The sequence below is a fragment of the Hyalella azteca genome, unplaced genomic scaffold, assembly GCF_000764305.2.
Source record: "Hyalella azteca isolate HAZT.00-mixed unplaced genomic scaffold, Hazt_2.0.2 contig2815, whole genome shotgun sequence".
In the NCBI taxonomy this organism is placed as follows: domain Eukaryota; kingdom Metazoa; phylum Arthropoda; class Malacostraca; order Amphipoda; family Hyalellidae; genus Hyalella; species Hyalella azteca.
The window spans coordinates 254,464-271,178 of record NW_025933076.1 but is presented as its reverse complement, the minus strand read 5'-3'; the positions used below and the strand labels follow the sequence as shown (position 1 = coordinate 271,178).

Here is a 16,715-nt window from a genome sequence, read left to right as displayed (position 1 = left end):
TACGCCGTGGCATCAGTTATAATTTTCCGCTGCATTTCCCTTCGAGTCTTCGTCATGAAAATTTTTACAATTATTTATAAACAATACTCTCCGTTATCAGACCTTGGTGGAAGCAATACTAAAAAATATTTAAGTTTATATTTGTCATTTTCCTGTTCACGCGTTGTGCACCGTTATTCTTTGGATTTAGCTTAGGTTTGTCACTATGTTCTATATGAGTAATTGTTTCATTCATCAGGATTTCGGCTAGATTTGAAAGTGCGAGCTTTGATAAATCACTGAGTTGCGTTATCGCGTTAACGGCTATTGTTCAACAGGCCAATCATACGCTATCAGGAATCACCGCCCTCTACGATATGCCTCCTCTTGTACGTGCATGGCAGCAATCATTTCACTGAAATTATGACGATTGTACTACAAGAAAATTAAATCTTCTCGTAGCTGTATAAAAAAGATTCACCATGTGTCGCGAATTTCTTGAAAAACGTGTGTTGTCAAACAATTATTTAAATATCTAATAATTTATCTATCAATATTATTTGTTATAAATTGAAATATCTATCTGATTGAAAATAGTCTTCAGAAAACTCATTGCAGATTAGAAAGTCGGGGAGAATTGTTTCGTCTGGAATCCCTTCAATTTGCACTCAATAATTGACAGGTCCAACTCGCAGATACGGACACTTCCGAAGGCAGATACCGACGACCTTCGGCGGAAAAACGCGGATCTTCTAACAAATGTACAGGGATAAGTCTCAGGTCCCTTGTTCGATCCGTTAAAGTCTTTATGAATGGCGTGACTTGCTCTTTTGTGTGCCTCTTTTACAGCCTCTTTTGTAAGGAAACCCTTGTGCGCAAGCGCATTGAATGAAAACATTTGAAATGCTCCAAAAACGAGCTTGGAAAACACTAACTTTTTAACTGCAAAATCGAGGAATCGTGTTTATTTTTGCAATTGTTGTCTTTTTGGTGAAATTCACCGTACGCTTTTTGATCTAACTCGCTGCCATTTCGATTACTTGAATTGATCAGGATCAAGCATGGTTGATATATGTTATAGATATTAATGCATAACATTAATCAATAGTTGCTGTCCCCAAAACATCATCTCTTTTATCTTAAAATTTGCATCAACTTTTTACTAAAAAACGTGCAGATTCAGCATTGTATGCGCCAATCGTTAATTTCAATTCAACGTGTAAAAATGGAAGATCATTCTACAATTAACATGATTTTCACAATTTCATGAGCGTGAAATTAAGTAACATCAGATGAAAATATTGTCTTCGCTTTTATTTGGGCTATGATTCGGAAGCTAAAATTTGAAGAATCGGCTTCAAATTTACGTTCATCTCCAAATCTCGACTGACGCAACACCTGCTATCTCTAATGATGATTATGGTGCAGTTACCCAGCGACAGATGAAGCCCCGCATGCGGGTTATCACTTATCATCTTCGTCATAGGTCAGAGTTTCGGGCTCCGAGCAAGTCATAATTAGTTGAAACGTCGTCATATGAGCAGTAGAACACACCAGCAGGTCGGTGTTAAGTTTTTTAAACATCAGTCGTTACACCGATTTACTTATTAAAATCGTTTAATTTTAATTCAGACACGCGTATCTCGTACCGGTTCTATCACATTTCTTGTTGTGAGCCCTAAATGCTGGTTTTTAGTATGACATCACTGATCGCACCCAATTTTCTATCGAAATGTTTTCTGGGCAAAAATTTCACCCTCATGTTTTCATTCGCTGATCTCTTTTCCGATACTATAAATTTTTATTTTGAATTCAAAATAATGCAACGCACAAAGAGAATTTAGTCAGCTGAATAAAATCAGAAAATTTACCGTTTTTTATGCGCCCGGAAATCATACCTGTTTTATCCATATGACTTATAAATGTTAGAGTGTGAGCCTTGTAAACGGCAAATTCTTCTTATGGAAATAAATCCAAATTTCATTAAAAAATTTCAATGCATAAACTGAGCACATATAGTCATAGAGATTCCAGTTATGAATTAATAAAAAAATGTTTCGAATGATTGCCACTGCGTGGATTCAAAAAGAGTTCTCTCAAGGGGGCCTTCTGACGTGCGTCTATGCTCGTCAGAAGTCCTATGGGATTTCGCGTTCTTGTGGCATTGTTCCTGTGCGCCCCACCACAGAGTTCACGATGTCTTACTGCGAGTCTAAGTTTTAGAGTTGTGTTTTTATGTGGGAAGGACTCCTCACATTTCTCTTCTCTGTCTTTCTAGTGCTAACGCCCGTCTAAGTGAGTGACCTTAATTGTAAGAGTGCCTTCGTAGCTTTACTTGCCCCGCCTTATTCCTTGGTTTCTTTGAGATGCTAGCGCTACTGCTTTCATGTCAGTTTCAGTGACTTGGCTACTTTAAGACCTTCCGCCCCATGTGGGTGATGAATGATTTTGATTTAAAAATTTTACGACAAGTGAGACGTTCAACCTTGTTGGTGATGCAAATGTTTGACATCCGGTGCGAGATAACTTATTAGCTGAAGTTTTTACCAACCATGTAGACAGTATATTAAACTAAACTCACAATAATTCTAATGCCTTGCAGTCTCTAGGAATGCCATCGTGGGACGAGCTCTCTAGCAGAGAGCGCAACCTCTGCAAGTGTCTAGGATTCTTCGTGGTCGTAGCTGTAGGACTGGCCGTCGCCGTTGCCGTCTTGACTGTTGTCTGTAAGTTTATATTTATATATAAAAAAATACAAATACTCTTACTTTATCAGTTCATCACCGACAGAAAAGGCTTTATTAAGGACAACTCACTTTTTTAAGATAATTTTTCAGAAAAATCATTCAGAGCTTTCAGATGCTCTATTTTAACTTGAAATTTTCAACCAAACAAACCGATTCGTTCGTATTTCGCTCTGTATGGTCTCTGCATAGAGCCTTGAAAACGTTCCACCAACTATAAAAAATTTGTAATTTTTTCCAACTTTTCAGTCACGAAACAGATCAAAGAACTGGAGGCCTCAAACACCACCACGACTACGCACGACTCAAACATCACCACTGTTGCAACAACGGAAACTACGGATGATGCAAACAGCACCACTATTGCAACAACGGAAACTACGGATGATTCAAACAGTACCACTATTGCAACAACGGAAACTACGGATGATTCAAACAGTACCACTATTGCAACAACGGAAACTACGGATGATTCAAACAGCACTACGAATGCCACAACAGAGACCACAGATACGACTCATGTCGCGCCTACTAACACTACGACAAAGACCACGACCACTTCAACGACAACAACAACAACTCCGGCAAACACAAAATCAACCAGTACTACGACCACAAAAAGCGCAAGTACTTATTTAGAGAATGGCAAAGTGGCACGCTCACAGTCAAAACCGAAACCCGATTTGGACCTCAATAAACTCGTGCAGAATTCGGGCGAGATGCACTGGAGCAAGGGGCGCGAAGGGATCCATAGAAGCCCTATGAATAAAGAGAATTTTGAACGATTTGAAAGAATGCAAATCTCTCATCCGAAGTGGAAAACTTTATTCTCAAAAGGACGAAGTGATGCTGGCGAACAACATCGTAGAGCCTGAGCCAGACGAGTGGTTTGAGTTGGATGAGAGCACCAAAACCATATGCGAGAAACTGTACGGGTACAGTGTCTGTAACAAGAGTTTGTTGGCTAGACGTATCAATTTGCGAAATAAAACTAAATACTTCCATTGTTCTTATACATAATTGGACTTTGATAATTTTTTCATTAACTAAATGACGAGCAATAATAATTTTTCGCAATTTGGTTGAAGTAGTACCAATGCAGAATGAACTTTTTTTTTGCATTTTGCTTCTCCAGGCTGTGAAAAACTCCATTGGGCATCTACAAATAAATTTACATTTTCTCAAAATAAACAACCTCGCGCTCAAGAAGTGATGCAAATATTAATATATATGCCTAATGAATGTGTTAAAATTATTTATCTCAGATCATGTCCGAAATGTTCAATCTAACCTTTTAATCTTATAATAAATACTCTATAGCCTCTACGAATTAGCAAACTTCATTGATAACAAATTTTCCAAAAATTTTGGCATAAGATTTATCGATACTTTATTATTTATATATCACAAATGTAATTGTGCTCATTTGCCCTGATTTATTTCCTGTACATTTTTTTTTTTGTTTCTTTCTTCACAATGTTTACACTTTTATTTTCATCTATCCATTGAAATATAAGCGAAGAATCAAACCCGATGATTATTAAAATCATTCATTTAAATTGATCCTTACACTACTCAGGCAACAATCGATGATATTAAATTCAAGTTGATAACAAACGCAAATGGTTTTGGCGCTTCGTCTCTAGGCAGGCGCGGAAAAACATGAGGCCACACCGAGCGGCCACTAATGTAGATGAACTTTAACTGGCGAATAGGGTGCGTAGCGAATAATTATAAGCTCAGCAATGAGAAGTGAGAGCAGGTGCTGGCTAATCTATTTACATAATTTATATTCAACAGGCTGAGTGAGGCACGACCCACTGGTGGGTTGCAGACTATTTTTTCCAGAAAATTCCGCAATTTAGTTTATTTCCAAATTTTGTTTGTGGACAAAAATTAATTTATGATGTAAGTACTACCTCAATAAATTTTAAAATGTACTCAAAAGCGAAAATTTAATTTTTCTGCCGAAACTTACAAATTTCTTATTATATTTTGAATTATAGGCCTTAATTTTTATCCGCGGATTTGGCCGTTTTTAGGCCATCTGGCAGCGCTGGTGGATCGTGCCGCGTCGCAACGTGTTAAAACTTTCTAATGGATGAAAAAATGATGTGTTTTCTTATTTTACACAAGTTTTCATCTTATTTTATTCATGATACTTTGGCTATTATTATAATCATTTTTTGGTTTAGGTGGTGAGGAAGATGATGGTGATGATGGTAGTGTAGATGATGATGATAAGAGGCAATGTATCGCTTGTGATTCGTGCGGTAGGATAGGATAGGACTTTGGGGGTCAGGTTCAAGCTTAATGGACGATTATCAGTCCTGTGTTGCACTCACGGTGAGTCTTGTCACTCCGGCAACGTAATTGGGCGACTACGCCTGCTACGCCTGCTGCCTATACTTTTAAAAAAAGTTAAGAGATCGTTAGTTCATTAGCCAATCATTGACGGCCTTTCAAGCGAACTCCACCAATCGTAGACGTTCACTTAGCGAATTTCTCAGCGAATTTCTTAGCGAAGTATAAGCCGGCGCGATCGCTGACAACTGACGACCAGGCGAAGCTTGCCCGTCGTCAGTGTTTTTGATGATATTTTACACACCCAAACACATTCGTTTGGGTGTCGCAAACACATTCAGACCTTCGGGTGCAGCATGTCTCACTGTGTAGGTTGTGTGGGCTGTAGGTAATGTTTACATTGATGGGGGGGGGAGGTGGGGGCTAGCAATTCGGAACTTTTGAATAGCCGATGTTGTCTTGTAATGTTGTCTGATGGGATAGTTGAAGGTAAGGTAGAAGAGCTGCGTGTTGTAAGACTTTAAAGTTGGACCGTTGTGTGTTTTTGAGCAACATCATTAGCTCATTGCTCCGTGTCACATTAATCTTCCGCTGTGCCCGTGCAGTTTCCATGTCTTTGTGCAACAAAAAACGAACTCTGAACCTCATGGCCGCTCCCCAGGAGTGTAGCCATTCGTATATGAATTTACTTTATAATATAATGATATTCTCATCAAGCGGCCTCTCAAAGCAATTTTTCTCCATTGAACAGTACGTTAAATTGAACATTTTCTTAGGTAGAACAAGTCCGATGGCTATACGCTGCTTGATGTGAGGATACGTACTAAATTTACATTCTTGGCTAACGAGCAGTCAGTGTTAGGTTATTTCTAGTGTTAAAATGGACCTATAGCTTTCAATCATTAAACAATGTGTAATTGAAAAGAAGTTAGAAGTAAAATCTGTCAAATTGCAATGGATTTCTCCAGAATATTTTTTCGTATTAATGGAATACTGGTGTCCTTGAAGTAGACTCATTTTAATGGATGAAATTATTTACCAAATTTTTTATTTTAAGTAATAAATGAATTAGAATTTAGTTAGGCTAAGGAAAATGAAATTTAATTCTAAATTCAATGATTCTATTTCCGAATTTTTATTAACGGTTCTACGAATTGAAAAGATGTAAATTTTATAGTTCAATGAATTCTTTTCATAGTGGACTTGAGAATTCAATTACTAGCATTGCTCATCAGACCAATAAGAATTGTGGAAGTTGTTTCCAATATATTTGTACAAAAGCTTTCCCTGGAATCGAGAGATCAACAGCACGACCGGAAAGTTCCGGTGTCAAGACGTTGTAGCAAAACTCCCGCCATCCGTTAACCGTGAATTTCTTGTTTTGCGAGCAGCCAGCACAGCCAGCAATCAGTCTAGGTGAAGTTGAAGCCACGAAGTTTCACCAAGTTTGACCTGATAGGCTAACTTCTGCGGTCAAGGCTCCTAACTTGAAAGGCAAGAGAATTGCTTATCTAACGCCACGCTTGTTTGTGACCTCATCTTTTACAGCGTTAGTCATATAATTCGGTATGAAGTAATAGAGTATACTCATTACTCACCGTCGCTTGTTTCATAGTTACATGAAAATTCAAATGACATTCATTTGACTCACTTCATCCAGTGTATGCACATTAAGAGATAAAAGTCATTTATTGAATATTTCCAAGAAAAGTCAATTGTTATTCATTTGACTCGCTTCCTACAAGCGCATTTCACAAATGCAGTGACTTCTGTAGAATAATTAAGTAAGAATAAAGCTCTAACCGCGAGCATTCAAGTAGTGCACCTATAAAATTCCCAAAGCTATTCTGATTAAAAGTAGTGTTAGTGTAGGACAAAGTTATATTTTTGATTGTGATTTATGATAGGAAATCAGCAAAGTCACTCCTAAAAACTAAGATTTTTATTTAAATAAATATTTGTCGTACCTACGTGTTAAGCTTATTATAGTGTGACTGAGGCAGTTAACTCCGAGCAGCCGAGTAGAAGGGCCGCGGCGATAGCACGCGTTCTAAATATGCAAGTCACACGCGTCATTGAGTTCATTGTGTGGGGGCTGGTCAGCTACCGGAGACTGCAGTGACAATAATTAAGCACCGCGCAAATGTCTTATCTTGCATATACATTCCGCCAATAAGTCGTGCATGTTGCAAGGATCACTGCGCAAATGTCACTGCCGAAATGTCCTTGATTTATTACTCAAAGGCGATCTCGATTTAGGATTTGAATAATACACTCTGAAGTCTTTTTGAATACTAATGATAATCTAATTTTGGTTACAAAACGCCCCTGTCGCAAATCCTGACACGAGATCAGGTGAATCATAAAATAAATAGAGTTGATGACAAAGTTTGGTTTAATTAAAAATTAGCCTAACGTGTTTATTCTGTCTTAATTTGACGACCGAACCTGTCAACGCTGTGGCTAATGTAAACATTTTGGGCCTAGCAAACCTTTGCAATTCTGACTTCAAACAAATTACGACCAAAATATATATGAGAATAGAGCAATTTTTGGTTTGTGAGTCTTTTCTATAATTTATTCAATCGTTATATTCAGATATGCCAGATGAAAAAATGCATTGAGACGTTCACCTGATGTTTTCGTTCGACTCGTGCACTCAATTATGAAGGAATGCCTCCAAATCTGTTAATGCTTTTTCATTCGTCTCCTGAAATAAAAACGAACAATGATGCATTTTTAATCTTCGTTCATTCAAGACGATCTACTTATAAACTGGACTTTGATCACAATCAGAAAAATTCCATTCATATGAATTAATATATCAGTAATAATCGATTTTCCTTTGCTAATTTTGAATTTTATAAATACCTCATTTTAAAGTAAATAGTCTAGATGACTTATCAAATGACAAAACAGCTGCTACACCAAACACTTAACAGTTCAAACATAATTTTAATCCGAATAAAATCGCCAAGTGGACAAAGATTACATCTTACAGACTCGTCCAATGCTAACTAAATATCCAAGTTTTGTATGGATTTATTACTGATCGATGAGGTCATAAGCATACCTTATTATAACTTAAAAAAAACACATATTCAATATTTTACTTTTATTACTGTCTAAACTAGTTCTTTTACTCTAAATGTACGTCTCGAGATTTTAAAGCGCTTCGGAACAGAAGAAAATCTTTTAAAGCATAGAAGCCGAGAGCTGATTGTTGAAGGATCCGAACCCCTTGAGATTCAAAAGAAACAGGTTCACCTGTTGTACTTGACTAGAGTACCTGACTCTTGTGAAGACCTAAGTGCTCAATGTAAGAGCCGTTTCGTAAGCTACTTTTTGAGATTGCTTGATTGTAGGGCGTTAAAGGCAATGATGACATTCCATTTTCAGAAAAAGGGGCCAAGGGGGCCGTAGGTTCTCGCCTATGAAAAAGCATTCAATTTCTGTAATTTATCATTTTCAAACTGTCAAGAAACCAAGTAGACTGCAATATATTACTGCAAATGACAATTAGTCAATGAGTGGCAACCGATGGTTTGAAATATTGTTTTTGTTCCATTTCGGTCTGCTGCCCCGCTTGTTTTGACTCTCACAGGGATGGACTTAGTGAGCACAACATCCTATCAGGATTATTCAACCTGAAGCAGAGTTACTCTGAAGCCAAAGGTTCAGCCTTCCTATTTTCCACCTTCACAAGGCTTTTGGAAAGTGTTCAATAGTGTTCAATAGTGTTCAATAGAGCTTTAAATTTGCATCAAAACTTTGTGTTAGAAACAAATAGTGATAAAAATTGTTATAAAATAGCGATAAAAAACGAATAGTCATAAAAATGTTTCGAGAATTAGATGAAAATAATTCGAAAGGTCAAATAAAATTTTAAGGTTTGCATAGCTAACTTTTCGGAATTTCTGCAGCTTTTATTGCATTTGAACAAAAAATTAGATCAACGGCGAAACGATACATATTTATGTATGTTGAAATTGCAATGAGGGTAAAGATTTTTAATAATTAGTTGACAATAGTGGGGCATGAAACTTAAAATAATTTTTTCACATTCGGAAGGCTTGGTTTCTGTTACGTCCAGAATTAATCATGTTCTTGTACTGCGCAATCATCATCAAAGATAGATAATAACCATCACCACTAAATAAATCGATAATAAAAATTATAATTATCATTTTTAATAGTTAACCTCTGTAATAATCACCTTTATACATAATTCTTTATAATCGACCTTCATACACAATAATTTGCAACTAGAACTTAATCTGTTGTTGACCACATAATAAATCTATACAAGTGAGCAAATTTGATATATGCAGAAAATTAAATTTTATTCTGATAATTGAATCCATTATACTTCGGTAATTTCCCTAACAATGTTATGGCGAATAAATCGATCAACCATAACATGGAATAATATTAGTACTGGTGCAATGCAACTGAGAATGTGATGAAAAAATAAGAAATTGCCAGGCAGAAGAAGGAGAACTGAAAAAGAATAATGTAAGAAAAACGTCTTGCACTAACACCAAAGAATAATGTAGTGCGAATAAGAAAAAGTTCTTGCACTAACCTCACACGAGCAAATGTACTGCAGAGGCTCTTGATTGTATCGTAGCTACGAGACAGCACGTCACCCGAGTCAGCTCCACGAAGACGAAGACTGATGTGTTGGCGACAGAACCTGAGAGCTGATGGCAACACCAAGCGTCGATTTATAATCCAATATCAGGCAATACCAATTCGAAATAAAAGTTTAATTTTAGTTAGCTCTTCATGTCATAACGTTCGACCACGATGGTACTACTTGGATTTGTAGCTGCAGTTTGTTTGTTTGTTTATTCATACAGTAATAATTTCTAAGGTAATAAATCATTGAGAAATTGTAAATGTGTCGTATAGTACTTTCCTTGCATTTCATTGCATTAAAAAACGAAGGAGATGTAGCAGTTGATGACAGGTGAAAATTTTAAATATTTGAATCGAACCCAAAGAGGTAATTTTGAGTTTTTCTTTACGGATGGTTTATATATTAGCAATGCATAAGCACACCTCTCCCAAATTTGGTTATCTAGTTTTCAATAGCTATCAATAATATGAACGATAAGTTCATATTATTAACTCAAGTCCATAATAATTCGTACGAAATGTATCCTAAAATCAGACACGGAAGCTCAGTTCCAAATTAAATTGGGAATTGGCAATCTTTACCCACCTCCATCATGTCAAAACAATGCGTAATTAAGTGATGATATTGCCAGGCGCGACATGATATTATCATGCATTGCTTCCCTCAGAGGCGAGCTACCGAACGGTCTCCAGAGAATGGGAACAATGAGTTCATTTTCCCGTATCTTATTTGAAGTAAGATAATGTGACGGACGCTGATTTGCTTCCGACGCAATGTCGAATATTCAATGCTCGGTATGAATTGAACAGAGCTATCAATTTTAGCACCTTGACACTAATTATTTTACTTTTCAGTCCTTATAGCCCATCTGACAAAAATTAAACATTTATTAAGTAATATATTACGTTTAAAAGTAATATTAAATGTATAAATTTTTGCAGTATTTGAAAGTCTGTATGCAAATGAAGACGGATTTTAGTTTTAACCAATCCCACATTGAACTTTATTCTTCGTTTGGACCAAAACCACGAAATAATTCTGGTTTCGTATTTTCCAGAGCAGAAACCATCTTTGGAATTTATTGCCACAATCGTTAACCTTAGGATACCCAACAATTTCTAAATAACGCAACAACACATCTTTTGAGTCCATATCTTGACTTTAACCGCCTTGACTTTAACCGCCTTGACTTTAACCGCCTTTAACCGCCATCTTACTTCAAGCCAGCAGCCTTGTATCAGAAGGGTACATTGTTTAACCTTTTGTGACAATGGACAGCGATGATGGGCAACGATATTACGAGAATCGCTGACATTTTCGCATGAATATTTAAAGGTTTTCGGTACTCCTATGATTATTTTATTGAAACAAACGGTTTAAAAACCTATAGAAATCAGAAGTGTAGGAAAGTAAGCCATAGTACGGTTTATTTTAAGGCAAGCGAGGGAGAAGAAGCCTGATGCTTCGTCTCACAGCTGCTTAAAAGCGAGCTGCTTAGGGCTCTCGTTAGGCGCCCCGTAGCAGATGAAGGATTTATGAGGAAGTCTCTGCCTGAGGCAGGATTGAAGGAGATTACAACGCGTTACTTTCTTAATGTGATTAGTTCTGCCGAGAACGCTGCAGACCGCTGGTTGTTTTATTAATCTTTGCCTGCGTGTATTTTTTTGAGTAAAGTTAAGAAAGCTGTCAAAATTGATATAAGAAAACTGGACTTCGCTTATAAAATCTCTTATCGTGGATAAATTTACATTACTACTGAATTAATATATATTTTTAGATTATACTAATATTGATATGTTGAAGAGTTTTTTCTAACCAAAAACTTGGAATAAGGAAAATATATAGTAAAAGTGTAAAAGAAAATAATAGACACAGTGAGCTACATAACAAAGATCTACTTCAAGGTTTATTAAGGCTCCGGTGATAATATGAGAAGTTTCACTAAAGAATACTGTAAAGAATTTTACTGAACATACTTCTCCCGTGTACATAAGGTTGGGACCTTTTACGTAGGACCAGAGTTGATGAGCTCGGACAAAATTCATTTTGAACCAAACTTGCCCGAGATTGTTCAGCAATTTGGTATGTTATCATTTACTTATGTTATGATCCTTTTATTGCTTGTTACCTTGTTTTTTTTTCAGATTGTTCATTCTTTGTTTTCAGAAACCGTTACAATCCACAACGAGTTTTCATTCTGAACAATCCCCTGAACAAAGAGCCATATTCTTTACAGTTTCAAATTGGCTGACTGCAAACTATTAGAAGTGCAGGAAAGAAAGATCTGATCAAGTTAAGGCAACAGAAGCGTAATGCAGCGCACTCCACCCAATTGCAAAAGCGACGCCATGTCTACGCATCCGTCTGGAAAACTGGCAGCTGTAACTAGGAAGCAGAACCTAATAGAAGAAGAGCTTCTTAAGGACACAGTAGACTGTGTTTTGATTCGTGCTAAGTACACGGATTATTTGTTGCAGTTAGAGACCTTCCTAAAGGCCTGTGAACAAGACGTGGATGAGGACTGGCTGAGACCCCACCGTGCTAAAATAGACCTATTTCGTTCAAAAATGGAAGATTTCTTCGCGTCTCAACGGGAGCCGGATGCTTGTTCCAGCCATGGCAGTCGCCGTTCCGGAAGCGTACGTTCGGCTGCTAGCTCCACAACATCGTCAGCCAGAGTCAAACTGGCCCAACAACGCGCAAAGACGTACGCCGAAAAGGCCCTCTTCGAGAAGGAAGAAAGGCTTAAGGAAAAAGAAATGGCCATTCGACGTAGCCAACTACAGCAAGAGGAGGAACGCAAGAGAATCCAACTTCAGCAAGAGGAGGAACGCAAGAGAATCCAACTTCAGCAAGAGGAGGAACGCAAGAGAATCCAACTTCAGCAAGAGGAGGAACTCGAGAAAATAAACCTCCAGAAACGGAGGATCGAAATAGAGAAGGCAGATATTGAGAACAAAGTTTTGGAGGAGCAGCTGGACTCCTTGGAGGAACGGAGAGATTCCATGGATATTTCAAGCTCTTCTGAATCAATTATCTTACGCAAAACCTCGAAACGACTATGTACTAACCGCGGGTTGGAGAATTGTCCCAGTGCTGCGATTTCCGGCGCCTTGACACAGGACGTTTTTATCAACGTTTTAGAAAAACAAAACGAAATTTCAAGTTTATTAGCCAGAAATCAGGAAGAAGCCTCGCTGCCTCCTAAAAAACTTGAGCCATTTAGCGGCGAAGACGTGACCGAATTCAAGGCCTTCCTGAATAAATTTGAAAGCGTAATAGAGTCAAAGTGCACAAATAATCTTGATAGACTCGCCTATCTGGAACAATATACGATCAAAGATGCCCAAAAATTAGTGAAAAGCTGCCTGAACGCCGACGCGACGATTGCTTATCAGCAGGCAAAGTTACTCCTTAAGAGAGAATACGGAGACGAATTTAGGGTAGCTGACGCGTACTTGACCACGCTCCACGCTTGGCCAGAAATCAAATCTGAAGACGCCCATGCTTTTACCGAGTTGTCCCTGTATCTGATGCGCTGTCAGAATTATTTGAAAGATGCATCTCAGGCCAACCCGCTGCAAAATCCGAAAGTGATTATGGAGGTAATTCTTAAGCTCCCGTACAAGCTCAGAGAACAGTGGCGTCAGAAGACGCGTACCTTGATGCGGTCTTCTCGTCCAGTGGTTTTCGAGCATTTGGTTGAATTCATTCAGGACCACGTGGACTTGTTGAAGCAACCCCTGTTTGGTCACATCTCAGATAAGGTGGTCGAGAACAAACTGAAGCCCGCAACACAAAGGAGCAAAAGGATTCTAGCTTCTGTCTCAAGCGACGTTAAAAATGAGAAGAGTTGTGTATGCTGCAAAAAGGATAACCACACGCTTTCGGAGTGTTTCTTCTTTGAAAAGATGTCGTTTCCTGATAAAACGTCGTTTGTGAGAAAAAATGGGCTCTGCTTCAAGTGTCTCGAGGAAGGACACCTCTCAAAGGTTTGTTTATCGAAACCAATTTGTAAGACATGTCAAGGCCCGCATCAAACAGCGATGCACAAGCAAGTCGATCCGACATCGCAACAGGGAAAGCGGGAACAAATTTCAGAGTTGAACACCAGCCGCATAAGCGTCCAGGGCTCCGCCAAGTCAGCAAGGGCAGATACCGTTGCTGGGGTCGGTGATGTTATCAAAGGATCGATTATTTGCCCTGTCGTGCCGGCTAAGGTAAAAACCAGAACAAATTCGAAGGAAATTACCGTCTATGTGGCGTTGGACACGCATTCCACAGATTGCTGGATCAACGAAAAACTACTGCACGAACTTGGCGATGACGGAGAGGAATCCTCGATTTGTGTCACAACAATATCTAGCGTCTCCCAGAGAACGAAGACCAAAATTCTACGCAACCTGCTTTTGAGTGATATTGATGGCAACAAGGTAGCTCTGTTGCCTCTTCTCTATTCGAGAGACGAGCAAAGTTGGCCGTTCTCGAAGGACGATATCCCAAGCAGCCAAGACGTTTTGAATTATGATTATCTTCGGGATGTTCCATTCAATTTCGTCGACGCTGAAGTCAACATTCTTATCGGAATGAATAATCCCGGCCTCCTAAAGTGCTTGAAAATAGTCGACGGTGGATGGAACCAGCCATTCGCGTCATTACATTGGCTCGGATGGGCACTGAACGGTCCTGTCCGTAGAGCTCAAGCTACGTCGGCGTGTAAAAGGACAAACATTATAAATAGTGTTGAGAACGACCTGGAGATTATGTATTCAAGAGATTTTGCCGAGCCGGAGGATGGAGTTAGTATGTCGATGGAAGATTTGGCATGGGAGCGTAAAGTAAGTTCTAGCATCAACACGCTTCCAAACGGACAATGCGAAATAAGTCTTCCGTTCATCGCAGATAATCCCATATTTCCGTGCAATAGGGAACAAATTCTCAAGAGGTTTAAAGCTTCTCTGTCCAAGTTTAGGAGAAATCCTAATTTTTACGCGGAGTATCAGGATTTCATGGACTTGATGGTTAAAAACGACTTTGCCGAGAAAGTTCCAGTCTACGAGCTTGAAACGCAGCCCGGAAAATGTTGGTATCTCCCGCATCACGCGGTATACCACAAACAGAAGGGGAAGTTGAGGGTTGTCTTCGACTGCTCAAACAAGTACCGGGAGGTTTCCTTGAACGACATGCTCCTTCAAGGCCCAGATTTGGCTAATAATCTCATTGGAGTTCTCCTACGCTTTCGCCAAGAAAGTTTTGCTTTCGCCGCTGACATAGAAAAAATGTTTTATTGTGTGCGCGTACCTCGATGCCAGTCCGACTTTCTGCGTTTTTTCTGGATCGACGACGTGGAGGGGGCCCCTGTGGAATTCAGGCTCCGCGTTCACGTTTTTGGGGCGAGAAGCTCACCAAGTATTGCCAACTATGCTCTGCAAAGGGCCGCAGCTACTCACTCGTCGAGCTCACTGGTACAGAGGTCTATTCATCGCAATTTCTACGTAGATGACCTCTTGAAATCCACATCGGATTTAAACGAAGCCGTGAACCTCATGCAAGACATAAAGTCCACCCTGGCTCAAGGCGGCTTTAATCTGACGGGAATACGGAGTAATTCTCGACCGTTTCTGGATGCATTTCCTAAAACAGAACTTGCTCAAACACTGAAGCAATTAGATTTTACAAAAGAAGATTTGCCGAAAGAAAAAACACTTGGGGTACTTTGGAATGCGGACGCTGATTTCTTCACCTTCGCTCCCCTACAGCCACCGGGTTGTTCCTCACGAAGGAATATACTCAGTCTCACCGCCTCTATCTACGACCCTCTTGGTTTGATTGCGCCAGTGATCGTGAGGGGACGGAAGATTTTTCAAGAGTCGTGTCGTTTGCATCTTGATTGGGATCAGCCGCTACCTCCCGAACTTCGCCAAGCCTGGGAGGACTGGTTGGCCTCGTTGGATTCGCTGTCTGCATATGAAATACCAAGATGTTTAAAATTTTCTGTTGCACCTCGTGAAACCATTTCCACAGAGCTGCACACGTTTTGTGATGGCAGCGAAACTGCCTACGGAGCAGTTTGCTACTTGAGATTCATAACTTTCGAGGGTGCCTTCGTGAGTCCGCCAGTTTTTTCAAAAGCAAGACTCACTCCTCTCGGTAATAAAACTCTGAAGACAATTCCTCGAATAGAGTTGTGCGCCGCTAAGCTCGCAGTGGACGTTGCCAGATGCGTGCAACGAGAAATAGAATTCAACTTGGACAAACGATATTTCTGGTCAGATTCAACAACTGTTCTAAGTTACATCAGGAACGACTCTAGAAGATTCCAACGATTTGTGGCTAACAAAGTCGCGTACGTGAGAACCTGGTCGGACGCTGGAGATTGGCGTCACGTTCCCTCGGAGCACAATCCTGCTGACTTGCTCAGTAGAGGAGCTACCCCCGAAAAGCTCAAAGCTTCCAGAGAATGGAATCTAGGACCGACTTTCTTATCGGATCGGGATTTGTTTGTCTCTGATGATATCTACGAGATTAATGAAACTGATCTTGAATTGAAAAGCACCAGGCTTTTTAAGACGATGGGCAGCGAACCAGACGTCATTTCCAAATTAATCAACTCTACGTCAGCCTGGGAACGGCTGCGATTCCGGGTGGCATGGCTTCGAAAATTTATCTCCTATCTGAGATCACGAACGAATTGCGAGAAACTTTTAACTGTGAACGACTTGAAGCTGGCAGAGGATTCAATAGTTCGGTACGTACAAACCCTCGAATATCCGGCACAGAATATTCTGAAGCGAGATGGCTTGAAAGAAATGGGCCTGCATAAGTTGAATCCGTTTTACGACAAAAACGGCATCCTCAGAGTTGGAGGACGGATCAGACGCTCAAGATTGGACCACGAAGAAAAGCACCCTATCCTGCTACCTGCCCGCTCCCACATCGCTACTCTTCTCGTGAATAAAACACATCGGTTCTTGGGACACCTCGGGAAAAACTCTGTTCTTTCAGAACTTTCTAAAAAATACTGGATTGTTGGAGGACAACAACTT

The 16,715-nt window shown here is 39.5% G+C and overlaps 2 protein-coding genes across 2 annotated transcripts; both read left to right on the top strand.

Moving 5' to 3' along the window:
- The first annotated feature begins 1,477 nt into the window (after window positions 1-1,477).
- On the top strand, window positions 1,478-4,566 carry LOC108679305 (integumentary mucin C.1). The gene is made up of 3 exons (XM_018167903.2): window positions 1,478-1,539; window positions 2,582-2,705; window positions 2,973-4,566. The coding sequence occupies exons 1-3, from the start codon at window positions 1,516-1,518 to the stop codon at window positions 3,596-3,598; spliced, it is 774 nt and encodes a 257-aa protein (XP_018023392.1). The 5' UTR covers window positions 1,478-1,515; the 3' UTR covers window positions 3,599-4,566.
- Window positions 4,567-11,981: 7,415 nt separating this feature from the next.
- Window positions 11,982-16,623, top strand: LOC125179586. The gene is made up of 2 exons (XM_047885708.1): window positions 11,982-16,089; window positions 16,529-16,623. Exons 1-2 carry the CDS (start codon window positions 11,982-11,984, stop codon window positions 16,621-16,623), a joined length of 4,203 nt encoding a protein of 1,400 aa, XP_047741664.1.
- The last annotated feature ends 92 nt before the right edge of the window (window positions 16,624-16,715 follow it).